Raw genomic sequence first — 14,714 nt, forward strand, 5'->3', positions numbered from 1 at the left:
CTGATTTGTCCAATCATGTGGTGATAACAAAAAAAAAGAAGCGATACCATTGGCCTGGGGGGCACACTGGTGCGACCCGACGGCGAATTTTCTTGAAAATTGGAAAAATTAGCGAGCTTACATCGACTTCATCGTGGCCAAGTCAGGCGCTCCTGACTTGGAGGAGGGCTTTATTTCGAATGACCAATAACTAGCCTAGCCCAAATCATTGACGTTCAGACGCATTTAAATGGTTGCTGGAAGTGACAAGCATGTCACACAATTAATCGAGGATAAATGCTATGTATTTTTGTTGATTTATTTCGTAATGATAATAGTTAATTAATAGTTGACAGATATTCAAGTGAATATTTCACGGAGGGGCGGCGCCCTAGCGCCCCCTATTGACCAACCGCCACCGGTCGTGAGAGTTGATGGACGGAGGGGCCGAGGAGGTCGAAACGGAATAATGAAGTCCTGCAGGTGGGAATTAAGGGGCTAATCCGTGCGGGATCTTTGGCTGTTCAATGGAACCCAGCTCCCAGTTCCTCTAACGGTCTTCGATTCAAGGAAACAGGATTTATTTTTAATTAGAATACAAAAAAGTTCTGAAAAGAAAGTGTTGTTGAAATCATTGTACACTGAACAAAGTGAAAACATGAAATTAATCCAACGCGTGTTACACTATTACATACACTATATGTAGCTTATACACCAAAGCGTGTGTTGGAGGCATGAACGCTTTAATTTCGTACAAAGTTTGCTAAATTGTGAAAAAATAAATAAGAGACCGCATTTTGGTGTTTCAGGACTCGCTTTTTTTCTCAAGGATTCTCCTGGTCGTCGAGAAAAATAACTTAAGGGCTTACACTGTTGTTTTTTATTGGTCTTCATGAAAAAACACATAAGGGGTAACACTGTTGTTTTTTATTGGTCTTCATGAAAAAAAAAATAAGGGGTAACACTGTTGTTTTTTATTGGTCGTCATGAAAAAAAGCATAAGGGGTAACACTGTGGTTTTTTGTTGGTCGACATGAAGAAAAACATTATGGGTAACACTGTCGTTTTTTATTGGTCGTCATGAAAAAACCCATAAGGGGTAACACTGTTGTTTTTTATTGGTCGTCATGAAAAAAAACATAAGGGGTGACACTGTCGTTTTTTATTGGTCGTCATGAAAAAAAACATGACACTGTTGTTTTTATTGGTCGTCATGAAAAAAAACATAAGGGGTAACACTGTCGTTTTTTATTGGTCGTCATGAAAAAAAACATAAGGGGTAACACTGTCGTTTTTTATCAAAAAAAACATAAGGGGTAACACTGTCGTTTTTTATCGGCCGTCATCAAAAAAAACATAAGGGGTAACACTGTTGTTTTTTATCGGCCGTCATCAAAAAAAACATAAGGGGTAACACTGTCGTTTTTTATCAAAAAAAACACAAGGGGTAACACTGTCGTTTTTTATCGGCCGTCATCAAAAAAAACAAAAGGGGTAACACTGTCGTTTTTTATCAAAAAAAACATAAGGGGTAACGCCGACGTTTTTTATCGGCCGTCATCAAAAAAAACATAAGGGGTAACACTGTCGTTTTTTATCAAAAAAAACATAAGGGGTAACACTGTCGTTTTTTATCGGCCGTCATCAAAAAAAACATAAGGGGTAAAACTGTCGTTTTTTATCGGCCGTCATCAAAAAAAACATAAGGGGTAACACTGTCGTTTTTTATCAAAAAAAACGTCAGGGGTAACACTGTCGTTTTTTATCAAAAAAAACACAAGGGGTAACACTGTCGTTTTTTATCGGCCGTCATCAAAAAAAACAAAAGGGGTAACACTGTCGTTTTTTATTGGCCGTCATCAAAAAAAACATAAGGGGTAACACTGTCGTTTTTAATCGGCCGTCATCAAAAAAAACATGAGGGGTAACACTGTCGTTTTTTATCGGCCGTCATCAAAAAAAACAGAAGGGGTAACAATGTCGTTTTTTATCGGCCGTCATCAAAAAAAACATAAAGGGTAACACTGTCGTTTTTTATCGGCCGTCATCAAAAAAAACATAAGTGGTAACACTGTCGTTTTTTATCGGCCGTCATCAAAAAAAACATAAGGGGTAACACTGTCGTTTTTTATCGGCCGTCATCAAAAAAAACATAAGGGGTAGCACTGTCGTTTTTTATGGGCCGTCATCAAATAAATAATAAGATGTGACAACGTCTTTTATTATCAAAGATCGGGCTGCTTAGCTCAGGAGGTGGAGCAGTTGTCTTGAAACTGAGAGGTTGGTTGTTCGATCCCCAGCTCCTCCTAGCTGGGCAATTATAGTACAATTAAAAACAAATGGGGTAACACTGTTGTTGTTTTATTGCCCGTCAACAAATAAAACGTAAGGGTAACACTGTCGTTTTTTATCAATAAGGGGTAACACTGTCGTTTTCTATAAAAAAAAACATAAGGGGTAACACTGTCGTTTTTTATCGGCCGTCATCAAAAAAAACATAAGGGGTAACGGTGTCGTTTTTTATCAGCCGTCATCAAAAAAAACATAAGGGGTAACACTGTCGTTTTTTATCAAAAAAAACATAAGGGGTAACACTGTCGTTTTTTATCGGCCGTCATCAAAAAAAACAAAAGGGGTAACACTGTCGTTTTTCATCGGCCGTCATCAAAAAAAACATAAGGGGTAACACTGTCGTTTTTAATCGGCCGTCATCAAAAAAAACATAAGGGGTAACACTGTCGTTTTTTATCAAAAAAAACATAAGGGGTAACACTGTCGTTTTTTATCGGCCGTCATCAAAAAAAACATAAGGGGTAACACTGTCGTTTTCTATAAAAAAAAACATAAGGGGTAACACTGTCGTTTTTTATCGGCCGTCATCAAAAAAAACATAAGGGGTAACACTGTCGTTTTTCATCGGCCGTCATCAAAAAAAACATAAGGGGTAACACTGTCGTTTTTTATCAAAAAAAACATAAGGGGTAACACTGTCGTTTTTTATCGGCCGTCATCAAAAAAAACATAAGGGGTAACACTGTCGTTTTATATAAAAAAAAACATAAGGGGTAACACTGTCGTTTTTTATCGGCCATCATCAAAAAAAACGTCGTTTTATATAAAAAAAAACATAAGGGGTAGCACTGTCGTTTTTTATGGGCCGTCATCAAATAAATAATAAGATGTGACAACGTCTTTTATTATCAAAGATCGGGCTGCTTAGCTCAGGAGGTGGAGCAGTTGTCTTGAAACTGAGAGGTTGGTTGTTCGATCCCCAGCTCCTCCTAGCTGGGCAATTATAGTACAATTAAAAACAAATGGGGTAACACTGTTGTTGTTTTATTGCCCGTCAACAAATAAAACGTAAGGGTAACACTGTCGTTTTTTATCAAAAAAAACATAAGGGGTAACACTGTCGTTTTTTATCGGCCGTCATCAAAAAAAACATAAGGGGTAACACTGTCGTTTTCTATAAAAAAAAACATAAGGGGTAACACTGTCAAAAAAAACGTCAGGGGTAACACTGTCGTTTTTTATCAAAAAAAACACAAGGGGTAACACTGTCGTTTTTTATCGGCCGTCATCAAAAAAAACAAAAGGGGTAACACTGTCGTTTTTTATTGGCCGTCATCAAAAAAAACATAAGGGGTAACACTGTCGTTTTTAATCGGCCGTCATCAAAAAAAACATAAGGGGTAACACTGTCGTTTTTTATCGGCCGTCATCAAAAAAAACATGAGGGGTAACACTGTCGTTTTTTATCGGCCGTCATCAAAAAAAACATAAGGGGTAACACTGTCGTTTTTTATCAAAAAAAACATAAGGGGTAACACTGTCGTTTTTTATCGGCCGTCATCAAAAAAAACATAAGGGGTAACACTGTCGTTTTTTATCGGCCGTCATCAAAAAAAACATAAGGGGTAACAATGTCGTTTTTTATCGGCCGTCATCAAAAAAAACATAAAGGGTAACACTGTCGTTTTTTATCGGCCGTCATCAAAAAAAACATAAGTGGTAACACTGTCGTTTTTTATCGGCCGTCATCAAAAAAAACATAAGGGGTAACACTGTCGTTTTTTATCGGCCGTCATCAAAAAAAACATAAGGGGTAACACTGTCGTTTTTTATGGGCCGTCATCAAATAAATAATAAGATGTGACAACGTCTTTTATTATCAAAGATCGGGCCGCTTAGCTCAGGAGGTAGAGCAGTTGTCTTGAAACTGAGAGGTTGGTTGTTCGATCCCCAGCTCCTCCAAGCTGGGCAATTATAGTACAATTAAAAACAAATGGGGTAACACTGTTGTTGTTTTATTGCCCGTCAACAAATAAAACGTAAGGGGTAACACTGTCGTTTTTTATCGGCCGTCATCAAAAAAAACATAAGGGGTAACACCGTCGTTTTTTATCGGCCGTCTCAAAAAAAAAATAAGGGGTAACACTGTCGTTTTTTATCGGCCGTCATCAAAAAAAACATAAGGGGTAACACTGTCGTTTTTTATCGGCCGTCATCAAAAAAATTGTCGTTTTTTATCGGCCGTCATCAAAAAAAACATAAGGGGTAACACTGTCGTTTTTTATCAAAAAAAACATAAGGGGTAACACTGTCGTTTTTTATCGGCCGTCATCAAAAAAAACGTAAGGGGTAACACTGTCGTTTTTTATCAAAAAAAACACAAGGGGTAACACTGTCGTTTTTTATCGGCCGTCATCAAAAAAAACAAAAGGGGTAACACTGTCGTTTTTTATCGGCCGTCATCAAAAAAAACATAAGGGGTAACACTGTCGTTTTTAATCGGCCGTCATCAAAAAAAACATAAGGGGTAACACTGTCGTTTTTTATCGGCCGTCATCAAAAAAACATAAGGGGTGACACTGTCGTTTTTTATCGGCCGTCATCAAAAGAACATAAGGGGTAGCACTGTCGTTTTTTATCGGCCGTCATAAAAAAAAACATAAGGGGTAACACTGTCGTTTTTTATCAAAAAAAACATAAGGGGTAACACTGTCGTTTTTTATCGGCCGTCATCAAAAAAAACATAAGGGGTAACACTGTCGTTTTTTATCCGCCGTCATCAAAAAAAACATAAGGGGTAACACTGTCGTTTTTTATCGGCCGTCACCGAAAAAAACATAAGGGGTAACACTGTCGTTTTTTATCAGCCGTCATCAAAAAAAACATAAGGGGTAACACTGTCGTTTTTTATCAAAAAAAACATAAGGGGTAACACTGTCGTTTTTTATCGGCCGTCATCAAAAAAAACATAAGGGATAACACTGTCGTTTTTTATCGGCCGTCATCAAAAAAAACATAAGGGGTAACACTGTCGTTTTTTATCGGCCGTCATCAAAAAAAACATATGGGGTAACACTGTCGTTTTTTATCGGCCGTCATCAAAAGAACATAAGGAGTAGCACTGTCGTTTTTTATCGGCCGTCATAAAAAAAAACATAAGGGGTAACACTGTCGTTTTTTATCAAAAAAAACATAAGGGGTAACACTGTCGTTTTTTATCGGCCGTCATCAAAAAAAACATAAGGGGTAACACTGTCGTTTTTTATCCGCCGTCATCAAAAAAAACATAAGGGGTAACACTGTCGTTTTTTATCGGCCGTCACCGAAAAAAACATAAGGGGTAACACTGTCGTTTTTTATCAGCCGTCATCAAAAAAAACATAAGGGGTAACACTGTCGTTTTTTATCGGCCGTCATCAAAAAAAACATATGGGGTAACACTGTCGTTTTTTATCGGCCGTCATCAAAAGAACATAAGGGGTAGCACTGTCGTTTTTTATCGGCTGTCATAAAAAAAAACATAAGGGGTAACACTGTCGTTTTTTATCAAAAAAAACATAAGGGGTAACACGGTCGTTTTTTATCGGCCGTCATCAAAAAAAACATAAGGGGTAACACTGTCGTTTTTTATCCGCCGTCATCAAAAAAAACATAAGGGGTAACACTGTCGTTTTTTATCAAAAAAAACATAAGGGGTAACACTGTCGTTTTTTATCAAAAAAACATAAGGGGTAACACTGTCGTTTTTTATCGGCCGTCATCAAAAAAAACATAAGGGATAACACTGTCGTTTTTTATCGGCCGTCATCAAAAAAAACAAAAGGGGTAACACTGTCGTTTTTTATCGGCCGTCATCAAAAAAAACATAAGGGGTAACACTGTCGTTTTTTATCAAAAAAAACATAAGGGGTAACACTGTCGTTTTTTATCAAAAAAAACACAAGGGGTATCACTGTCGTTTTTTATCGGCCGTCATCAAAAAAAACATAAGGGGTAACACTGTCGTTTTTTATCAAAAAAAACATAAGGGGTAACACTGTCGTTTTTTATCGGCCGTCATCAAAAAAAACACAAGGGGTAACACTGTCGTTTTTTATCCGCCGTCATCAAAACAAACATAAGGGGTAACACTGTCGTTTTTTATCGGCCGTCATCAAAAAAAACATAAGGGGTAACACTGTCGTTTTTTATCAGCCGTCATCAAAAAAAACATAAGGGGTAACACTGTCGTTTTTTATCAAAAAAAACATAAGGGGTAACACTGTCGTTTTTTATCGGCCGTCATCAAAAAAAACATAAGGGGTAACACTGTCGTTTTTTATCGGCCGTCATCAAAAAAAACATAAGGGGTAACACTGTCGTTTTTTATCGGCCGTCATCAAAAAAAACATAAGGGGTAACACTGTCATTTTTTATCGGCCGTCATCAAAAAAACTGTCGTTTTTTATCGGCCGTCATCAAAAAAACGTAAGGGGTAACACTGTCGTTTTTTATCAAAAAAAACATAACGGGTAACACCGTCGTTTTTTATCGGCCGTCATCAAAAAAAACATAAGGGGTAACACTGTCGTTTTTTATCGGCCGTCATCAAAAAAAACATATGGGGTAACACTGTCGTTTTTTATCGGCCGTCATCAAAAAAAACATAAGGGGTAACACTGTCGTTTTTTATCAAAAAAAACATAAGGGGTAACACTGTCGTTTTTTATCGGCCGTCATCAAAAAAAACATAAGGGGTAACACTGTCGTTTTTTAATCGGCCGTCATCAAAAAAAACATAAGGGGTAACAATGTCGTTTTTTATCGGCCGTCATCAAAAAAAACAAAAAGGGTAACACTGTCGTTTTTTATCGGCCGTCATCAAAAAAAACATAAGGGGTAACACTGTCGTTTTTTATCAAAAAAAACATAAGGGGTAACAATGTCGTTTTTTATCGGCCGTCATCAAAAAAAACATAAAGGGTAACACTGTCGTTTTTTATCGTCCGTCATCAAAAAAAACGTAAGGGGTAACACTGTCGTTTTTTATCGGCCGTCATCAAAAAAAACATAAGGGGCAACACTGTCGTTTGTTATCGGCCGTCATCAAAAAAAACATAAGGGGTAACACTGTCGTATTTTATCAAAAAAAACATAAGGGGTAACACCGTCGTTTTTTATCGGCCGTCATCAAAAAAAACATAAGGGGTAACACTGTCGTTTTTTATCAAAAAGAACATAAGGGGTAACACTGTCGTTGTCTATCGGCCGTCATCAAAAATAACATAAGGGGCAACACTGTCGTTTTTTATCGGCCGTCATCAAAAAAAACATAAAGGGTAACACTGTCGTTTTCTATCGGCCGTCATCAAAAAAAACATAAGGGGTAACACTGTCGTTTTTTATCAAAAAAAACATAAGGGGTAACACTGTCGTTTTTTATCGGCCGTCATCAAAAAAAACATAAAGGGTAACACTGTCGTTTTTTATCGGCCGTCATCAAAAAAAACATAAGGGGTAACAATGTCGTTTTTTATCAAAAAAAACATAAGGGGTAACACTGTCGTTTTTTATCGGCCGTCATCAAAAAAAACATAAGGGGTAACACTGTCGTTTTTTATCAGAAAAAAAAAAGGGGTAACACTGTAGGTGACCTTGGGTATCTTGAAAGGCGCCTCTAAATTAAATGTATTATTATTATTATTACTGTCGTTTTTTATCAAATAAAACATAAGGGGTAACACTGTCGTTTTTTATTCCCAGTCATCAAATAAAACGTATGGGATAACGCTGTCGTTTTTTATCACAAAAAACATAAGGGGTAACACTGTCGTTTTACTTTGGTCGTCATGAAAAAAAACACTAGGGGTAACACTGTCGTTTTTTATTGGTCGTCATGAAAAAAAACATAAGGGGTAACACTGTTGTTTCTTATTGGTCGTCATGAAAAAAAACATAAGGGGTAACACTGTTGTTTTTTATTGGTCGTCATGAGAAAAAACATAAGGGGTAACACTGTCGTTTTTTATTGGTCGTCATGAAAAAAAACATGACACTGTTGTTTTTATTGGTCGTCATGAAAAAAAACATAAGGGGTAACACTGTTGTTTTTTATTGGTCGTCATGAAAAAAAACATCAGGGGTAACACAGTTATTTTACTTTGGTCGTCATGAAAAAAAACATAAGGGGTAACACTGTGGTTTTTTATTGGTCGTCATGAAAAAAACCATAAGGGGTAACACTGTTGTTTTTTATTGGTCGTCATGAAAAAATACCTAAGGGGTAACACTGTTGTTTTTATCGGTCGTCATGAAAGAAAACATAAGGGGTAACACTGTTGTTTTTTATCGGCCGTCATCAAAAAAAACATAAGGGGTAACACTGTCGTTTTTTATCAAAAAAAACATAAGGGGTAACACTGTCGTTTTTTATCGGCCGTCATCAAAAAAAACATAAGGGGTAACACTGTCGTTTTTTATCAGAAAAAAAAAAGGGGTAACACTGTAGGTGATCTTGGGTATCTTGAAAGGCGCCTCTAAATTAAATGTATTATTATTATTATTAATAATTACACATGATGAACAAAAAACATCATGTGTAACATTGTTGTCTTTGTCAAATAAAATATAAGGGGTGACACTGTCGTTTTTTATTGGTCCTCATGAAAAAAACATAAGGGGTAACGCTGTCGATATATATCCATTAAAACATAGGGAGTAACACTGTCGTTTTTATCAAATGATACATGAGGGGTAACACTGTTGTTTTTCTTTGGTCGTCATGAAAAAAAACATAAGGGGAAACACTGTTGTTTCTTATTGGTCGTCATGAAAAGAAACATAAGGGGTAACACTGTTGTTTTTTTATTGGTCGTCATGATTAAAAACATAAGGGGTAACACTGTTGTTTTTGATTGGTCGTCATGAAAAAAAACATATGGGGTAACACTGTTGACTTTGTCAAATAAATTATAAGGGGTAACACTGTAGGTCTTGTTGTTAGAACCAAACCATAGCAGCCTCAGACCCAGACAGATGGATGCAGATAGTGGAATCTAATAGGAGGGTGTTAACCTGCATTATGTATGCTGATTATTATCCGCAGCCTCTCTAGTGACTTGAGTTGTGGCTGCACCATTTTCAGATGACTTTTAATGTCAAAAGGCTAATGGTGACCTTTATTTTTTGTCATTTCAGACCGGAAGTATAATTTGTTATTGATGCGGGCTTGACATTCGTACATAATACACTTATTTCTAAACGATAACCGCGATAAAACAACTCTACACAATTTTATGCAGTGGTATATAAAATCCGGTTAGAGAAATTGGTTTGACCTCTTCCTCAAAGGCCTGAACACGTGAAGGACCAAGATCCATCTCAGTTTGGTTTGGCAGCACTAATATGTTTTCATGCCAACTTATTGTTCTTAACCACAATAATGGAAATAGCTAGCGTCCATTTCACAAGACTTTTGTATTAATTTATTTTTGGAATTTTGGACAGTACATAATTTATCAAAACAATAATCTCAATAGTCAACATTACACAAAATAAAATAAGACAAGGAACACCACCACATAAATAATCACAGATACATATATGGATTAAGGCATAAATACTTCCATTGCAATGCAACTTTTCAAATTCATCTCTGAGTTGTAGAAAAATAAAAAAAAAGACCATAAATAAATCCAATAAAACGTTTTGTCTGTAGGAAAATTAAAAGTACAAGAATATAAACAGTAATTGGGAGCAACCATTCAGTGTATAAAAAAGACAAATACAAAAGTGCAGACCAATACAACCAAGCTATCACATCAAATGACAGATTTGAATAGGAATCCATAGCCAACGACTGACAACGAATATAAAGTTGGATTCCTATGCATCGATATCAAAGCTACAACAAAATTAGGATTCATGCTCAAGGACAACAAATAATGCCTTTTTAAATACACTTTCAGTCACCATGTTGAAAAATGTCAGCGTAGACAGCTAATAAGATACTAAACTATACGTAGTAATTCCTCGAGAATTCATTCTATTTCTCCAAGCTTTAATGCCGTCAGTTACATTTTTTACAAAATTAAATAAATAAATCACTTCAACAGCACATTTGTCACCCAGATGCGATAAACGCTGTAACACAGCTGGACTCAAACAACACAGACCACAAAACCGTTCAAGGTCAAACATTGTTGTGGACATAATTATTCATTAATAAAACAGAATTTCAACATGATTTGGACCGCATCAGCATCAGATAATCAAATTTTCATTGTCTTGGAATTATTAGTGTTATCTGCACAAACTAGATAAAACATTCAACAATATTAAGACTCGTTTTGTAGCATAATCAAACCGTAAAACCTGAAGTTATATCCTTTATCATGAGGATTGGTCCGTTACCCAGGCAGTTTGTAGCTTTTTACTGGTAATGTGTGGCAGCGTTCTTACCTGTAGCTCTGCTTCAAACTATTGATGTGCTAGTAAAACACGACATGATCACTTTCAAATGTTTTCTGAAAGGGCTAACAGTCATTGTACGGTGTTCTTGTAAACAGACACGATCTGGGGTCATCTGAATAATGGTATAATGTACTAAAATAATGTGCTAGTGATCACCGTTGTCCACTAGAGGCTCCTGTAAGCATAAAGTAGCCCAAGGTTTGCCTCCACCAATTCTGAAAAGGTAAAGGATGGAAGTGAATTGAATGAATAAATAAAAATACAAATACAATTAACGTGCAACAGTAAAACAATTAGTTAAGTAGGTATTGTGGACAGATTATGAGTCAAATTAAAGTGAAAGCTATACTGCTCTGAAAGTTATAATGAAACGTGAGCATATGAACCAAAGGAAAGGGTTGAAGCCTATACACTTGTTTGAATACTTACGTATTTGTAGTTGCACCAATGCTTACACCAATTAATAGATGAATTGTTAGTATCTTACCGCATTGAGTTAGATTCCTAGATAGGCATCGTCTCTGAGACATAACTAACAGGTAAAGGGAATTGCATGCCATTGCATTCAACACCAAAACCTTTTGCTACCTCACTTCTCTGGAATCAAGATGGAATTCAAACTCCTGGCATGGTTTGGGATGAAGGAACCTGGTTCTGGAAGCAGAACAGAGCAGATAAGATCTTTCCTGTCGGCTTGTACCAGCCTTCGGTGAGACTGAGACTTTTCTTCCAGGAAGGACAGAGGGGTCTTTGGCAGGGGCTTGTCAAGGGAGGGGGCCTGGGGTGGCACATGCCCCCCCGAGACATCTGATTGGCCCTCTGGAGGGCTACCTGAAGTAAATCTAAAAGTCGATTTGAACTCATCAATAAAAAGCAAACATGAAATGTTTTTGACATCGTACAAACGATAACAAAAACGTTTTCTCCTAGTTTGTGGACAAAATATTTGTAATTGCTCAGATTACCAATATGTTTCGACCTCATGTTTCATGTGTTTTTCAGAAGATGAGAACGTGTGTCGATATATTCCAGACTGCAGAATGACTTAAAAGGTCGGGACCCCAAAATGAATCGGGATCTAGTCGGGAGTGGGGCAGAACACGCAGAAAGGGTTCAAGAAAGTGGAACACAAAACACACCAAAATTGGGGATCCTTAAAACCAAAGGATCCCCAAATCCAGGGTGCTCCCAGTGTACGGCGGTCGGAGGGGGTCCCAGGGTTCAGGGGTCCCAGGGTTCGGGGGTCCCATTCGGATATACTGACATTGTCTTTTTGGATCCCGATGAAGATGGGTGGGGGGGGGGTTCCCCGGGGTCTACGGCGAGGTCCTGCGGCTCTCACGCAGGATGCCGTCCAGGCCACTGAGCTGCCGGAGGAAGCCCCGGTTGGGGGTGACGCCGCGGTGGTCCTTCACCGTGCGGATGGCCTCCACCAGGGTCAGGTTCTGGCGGATCATCAGGTAGGCCAGCACCAGGCTGGCCGAGCGGCTCACGCCCACCGCGCAGTGCACCAGCACCGTGCCTGGTCCATCACACACACACACACACACACAGACATAGACGCATACACACACACACACACACACACACACACATAGACACATACACACACACACACACACACACACACACACAGACACACACACACACACACACAGACACACACACACACACGGACATAGACGCATACACACACACACTCACAGACAGACACAGACACACAGACACACACACACACACACAGACACAGACACACAGACACAGACACAGACACACAGACACACACACACAGACACACACACACACGGACATAGACGCATACACACACACACTCACAGACAGACACAGACACACAGACACACACACACACACACAGACACAGACACAGACACACACACACACAGACACAGACACACAGACACAGACACACAGACACACACACACAGACACACACACACACACACACAAAAAATGGAACAATCATTTATCTGTAATGTGTCTGTGTGTATTTATGCACAGGCGTGCAGGCCGGTGTGTGTGTGTGTGTGTGTGTGTGTGTGTGTGTGTGTGTGTGTGTGTGTGTGTGCATGTGCGTGTGCCTGTGGTGTGGTTTAGAGGAACTAAGTGTAAACCATATGATTCATTGGTGCTCTCTACCAGTACTGTTCCATGAGTGTCTCTCTGGTGTCAGTAGCGATCTGTTTGGGCGTCCCACTCACCTCCGCCACACAGCGCCTTGTGGATGAACTCAGCCGAGGGGTAGAAGTGGACGCTCATGTCGAAGGAGGGGGAGTCGTGGGCCTCGATGCCCTGGTAGGTGATGTTCATGCCGGCGTAGTACTCGGCACCGCTGCGCCACTTGCTCTGCGCACAGTTGAGGATGTGGCTGATGCCCAGTTTAGCCAGCTCGCGCCTGTCCGACGCAATGTCCCTGTGAAGCACACACAAGGGGGTGAGTTAGAGGAACACAATTTGGCGCGCGCATACACACACACACACACACACACACACACACACACACACACACACACACACACACACACACACACACACACACACACACACACAATGAATAATAATTATAAAACATATTGTTCTTATATTTTTTTTATAAAAACCCTATACCATGTTTGTATACATGGTATACAAAAATAAAAATGGAACATAATTAATAAAATTACGCCATATATGGCAAATAATTTGAATAGGCCAACTATGTGCAACGCTTTAATAGTAAAATGGAAATGTATCAAATCTCACTGGTCGCCAATGTAGAGCCGCGGCCACACTTGATCCGCGTGGTTACAGGCGGTTTTCCCCGTGTACAGTAGCCGCTCCAGTTCGGACACGGACAGGATCGGCGAGACGCGCTCCGAGTCTTTCCTGTTCGGACTCCTTGAGCTGCTCCTAGACCTGGAGAAACGGGACATGAACGCCATCTCCACCCAGACGCTGCTGCCTCTGTGTGGGAGCAACGTGATATCCTAGTGTTTATTTCTGTAAATACACATCGAGCTGACGGGTATTATAACCCCCCCCGACCACCGATGACGATTGGGGTAAACAGGGAGAGAGCAGGCAGGAAAAATCTGACAGGACTCGGAACATAATAGAAGGGAATACAATGAGAATCCGAATACAGTGTTGCACTACTGCTTCAGGCATGGTAGTAGTGATAACAACGACGACAAATAACTAAACGCTAAATACACCTTAGGCTACAATTAAAAACAAATAAAGCAGTTTCCATTATTATCAAACAAAACGCGTGTGTACAATCACTATTCTATTTGTCATCGGATAATGCGCTCCTAAAAACAAACCTACCTTGCAAATACCGTCGATATAATTATTTATTTCCGGGCGCTGAGCGTTTCCCTCCTTTTCTGTACGTTAAACCACAACTGCAGCCGTCAGAAGTCGGATAAAACATAATACTAGAGGATGGATGCAGAAACAGAAATTCGGACCGCCACCCCATTATCTTCCTCCCGACATCTTCATCATCACAAGAGGAGCAACAACGCTCAGTTTTTCGCAACCTCAACAAGTCCATCAATTGATTATCAAAACATGGCTGCCGGTTTAAAGGGCCACTATATCGATTTTCCACACACAACCCATACTTGCGCTTTTTTTTTTTTACATCATATATTTTTCATATTTATATTTTTCAACTCGATAAGTCAAGATTATATTGTACATAGTGTGATACAGAGATCAAAATAGAGCCATATTTCCACATAAACAAATGCATGCAATTGTGGATTCAATTGAAAGTTAACCTGAAACCTGGTGTCCAGAGCTTTAGTCGACAGCTCTCTCCGCTTCCACATGGTCGGTGGGTAATTGATACGGTCGGAGGTCGTATATGACATATTCATTATTACATTCATTATTCATTAGAAACAAACATCAAAAGGGATTTAACCCTGGTCTCCAGAGGGTTATCCAACAGTGCGCTCCAGTGTGCTCCAGTGCAACACTGGGAC

At 39.0% G+C, this 14,714-nt stretch overlaps 1 protein-coding gene across 2 annotated transcripts; it reads right to left on the reverse strand.

Annotated features, from left to right (window-relative positions):
• Positions 1-9,706: 9,706 nt before the first annotated feature.
• On the reverse strand, positions 9,707-14,346 carry dusp26 (dual specificity phosphatase 26). 2 transcript variants are annotated; one of them, XR_003973966.1, is made up of 5 exons: positions 14,050-14,346; positions 13,483-13,683; positions 12,942-13,153; positions 11,987-12,244; positions 9,707-10,937 (listed from the first exon to the last, which is right to left on the reverse strand). XR_003973966.1 is itself a non-coding variant. In XM_030341292.1 (4 exons), exons 2-4 carry the CDS (start codon positions 13,659-13,661, stop codon positions 12,039-12,041), a joined length of 597 nt encoding a protein of 198 aa, XP_030197152.1. In that variant the 5' UTR covers positions 13,662-13,683; positions 14,050-14,338; the 3' UTR covers positions 9,707-12,038. The 2 variants fall into 2 exon arrangements, 1 of the variants encoding a protein (XP_030197152.1); XM_030341292.1 differs by having other exon boundaries at positions 9,707-12,244; positions 14,050-14,338.
• Positions 14,347-14,714: the final 368 nt, after the last annotated feature.

Source organism: Gadus morhua, chromosome 19 (assembly GCF_902167405.1).
Source record: "Gadus morhua chromosome 19, gadMor3.0, whole genome shotgun sequence".
NCBI classification, from domain to species: domain Eukaryota; kingdom Metazoa; phylum Chordata; class Actinopteri; order Gadiformes; family Gadidae; genus Gadus; species Gadus morhua.

Coding starts and splice junctions, on each gene's coding strand:
- dusp26 (XM_030341292.1), bottom strand. CDS start 13,661: ATGGCGTTCATGTCCCGTTTCTCCAGGTCTAGGAGCAGCTCAAGGAGT. Junction 13,154..13,482: donor CGGCTCTACATTGGCGACCA/GTGAGATTTGAT, acceptor TGTGCTTCACAG/GGACATTGCGTCGGACAGGC. Junction 12,245..12,941: donor CAAGGCGCTGTGTGGCGGAG/GTGAGTGGGACG, acceptor GTGATGGACCAG/GCACGGTGCTGGTGCACTGC.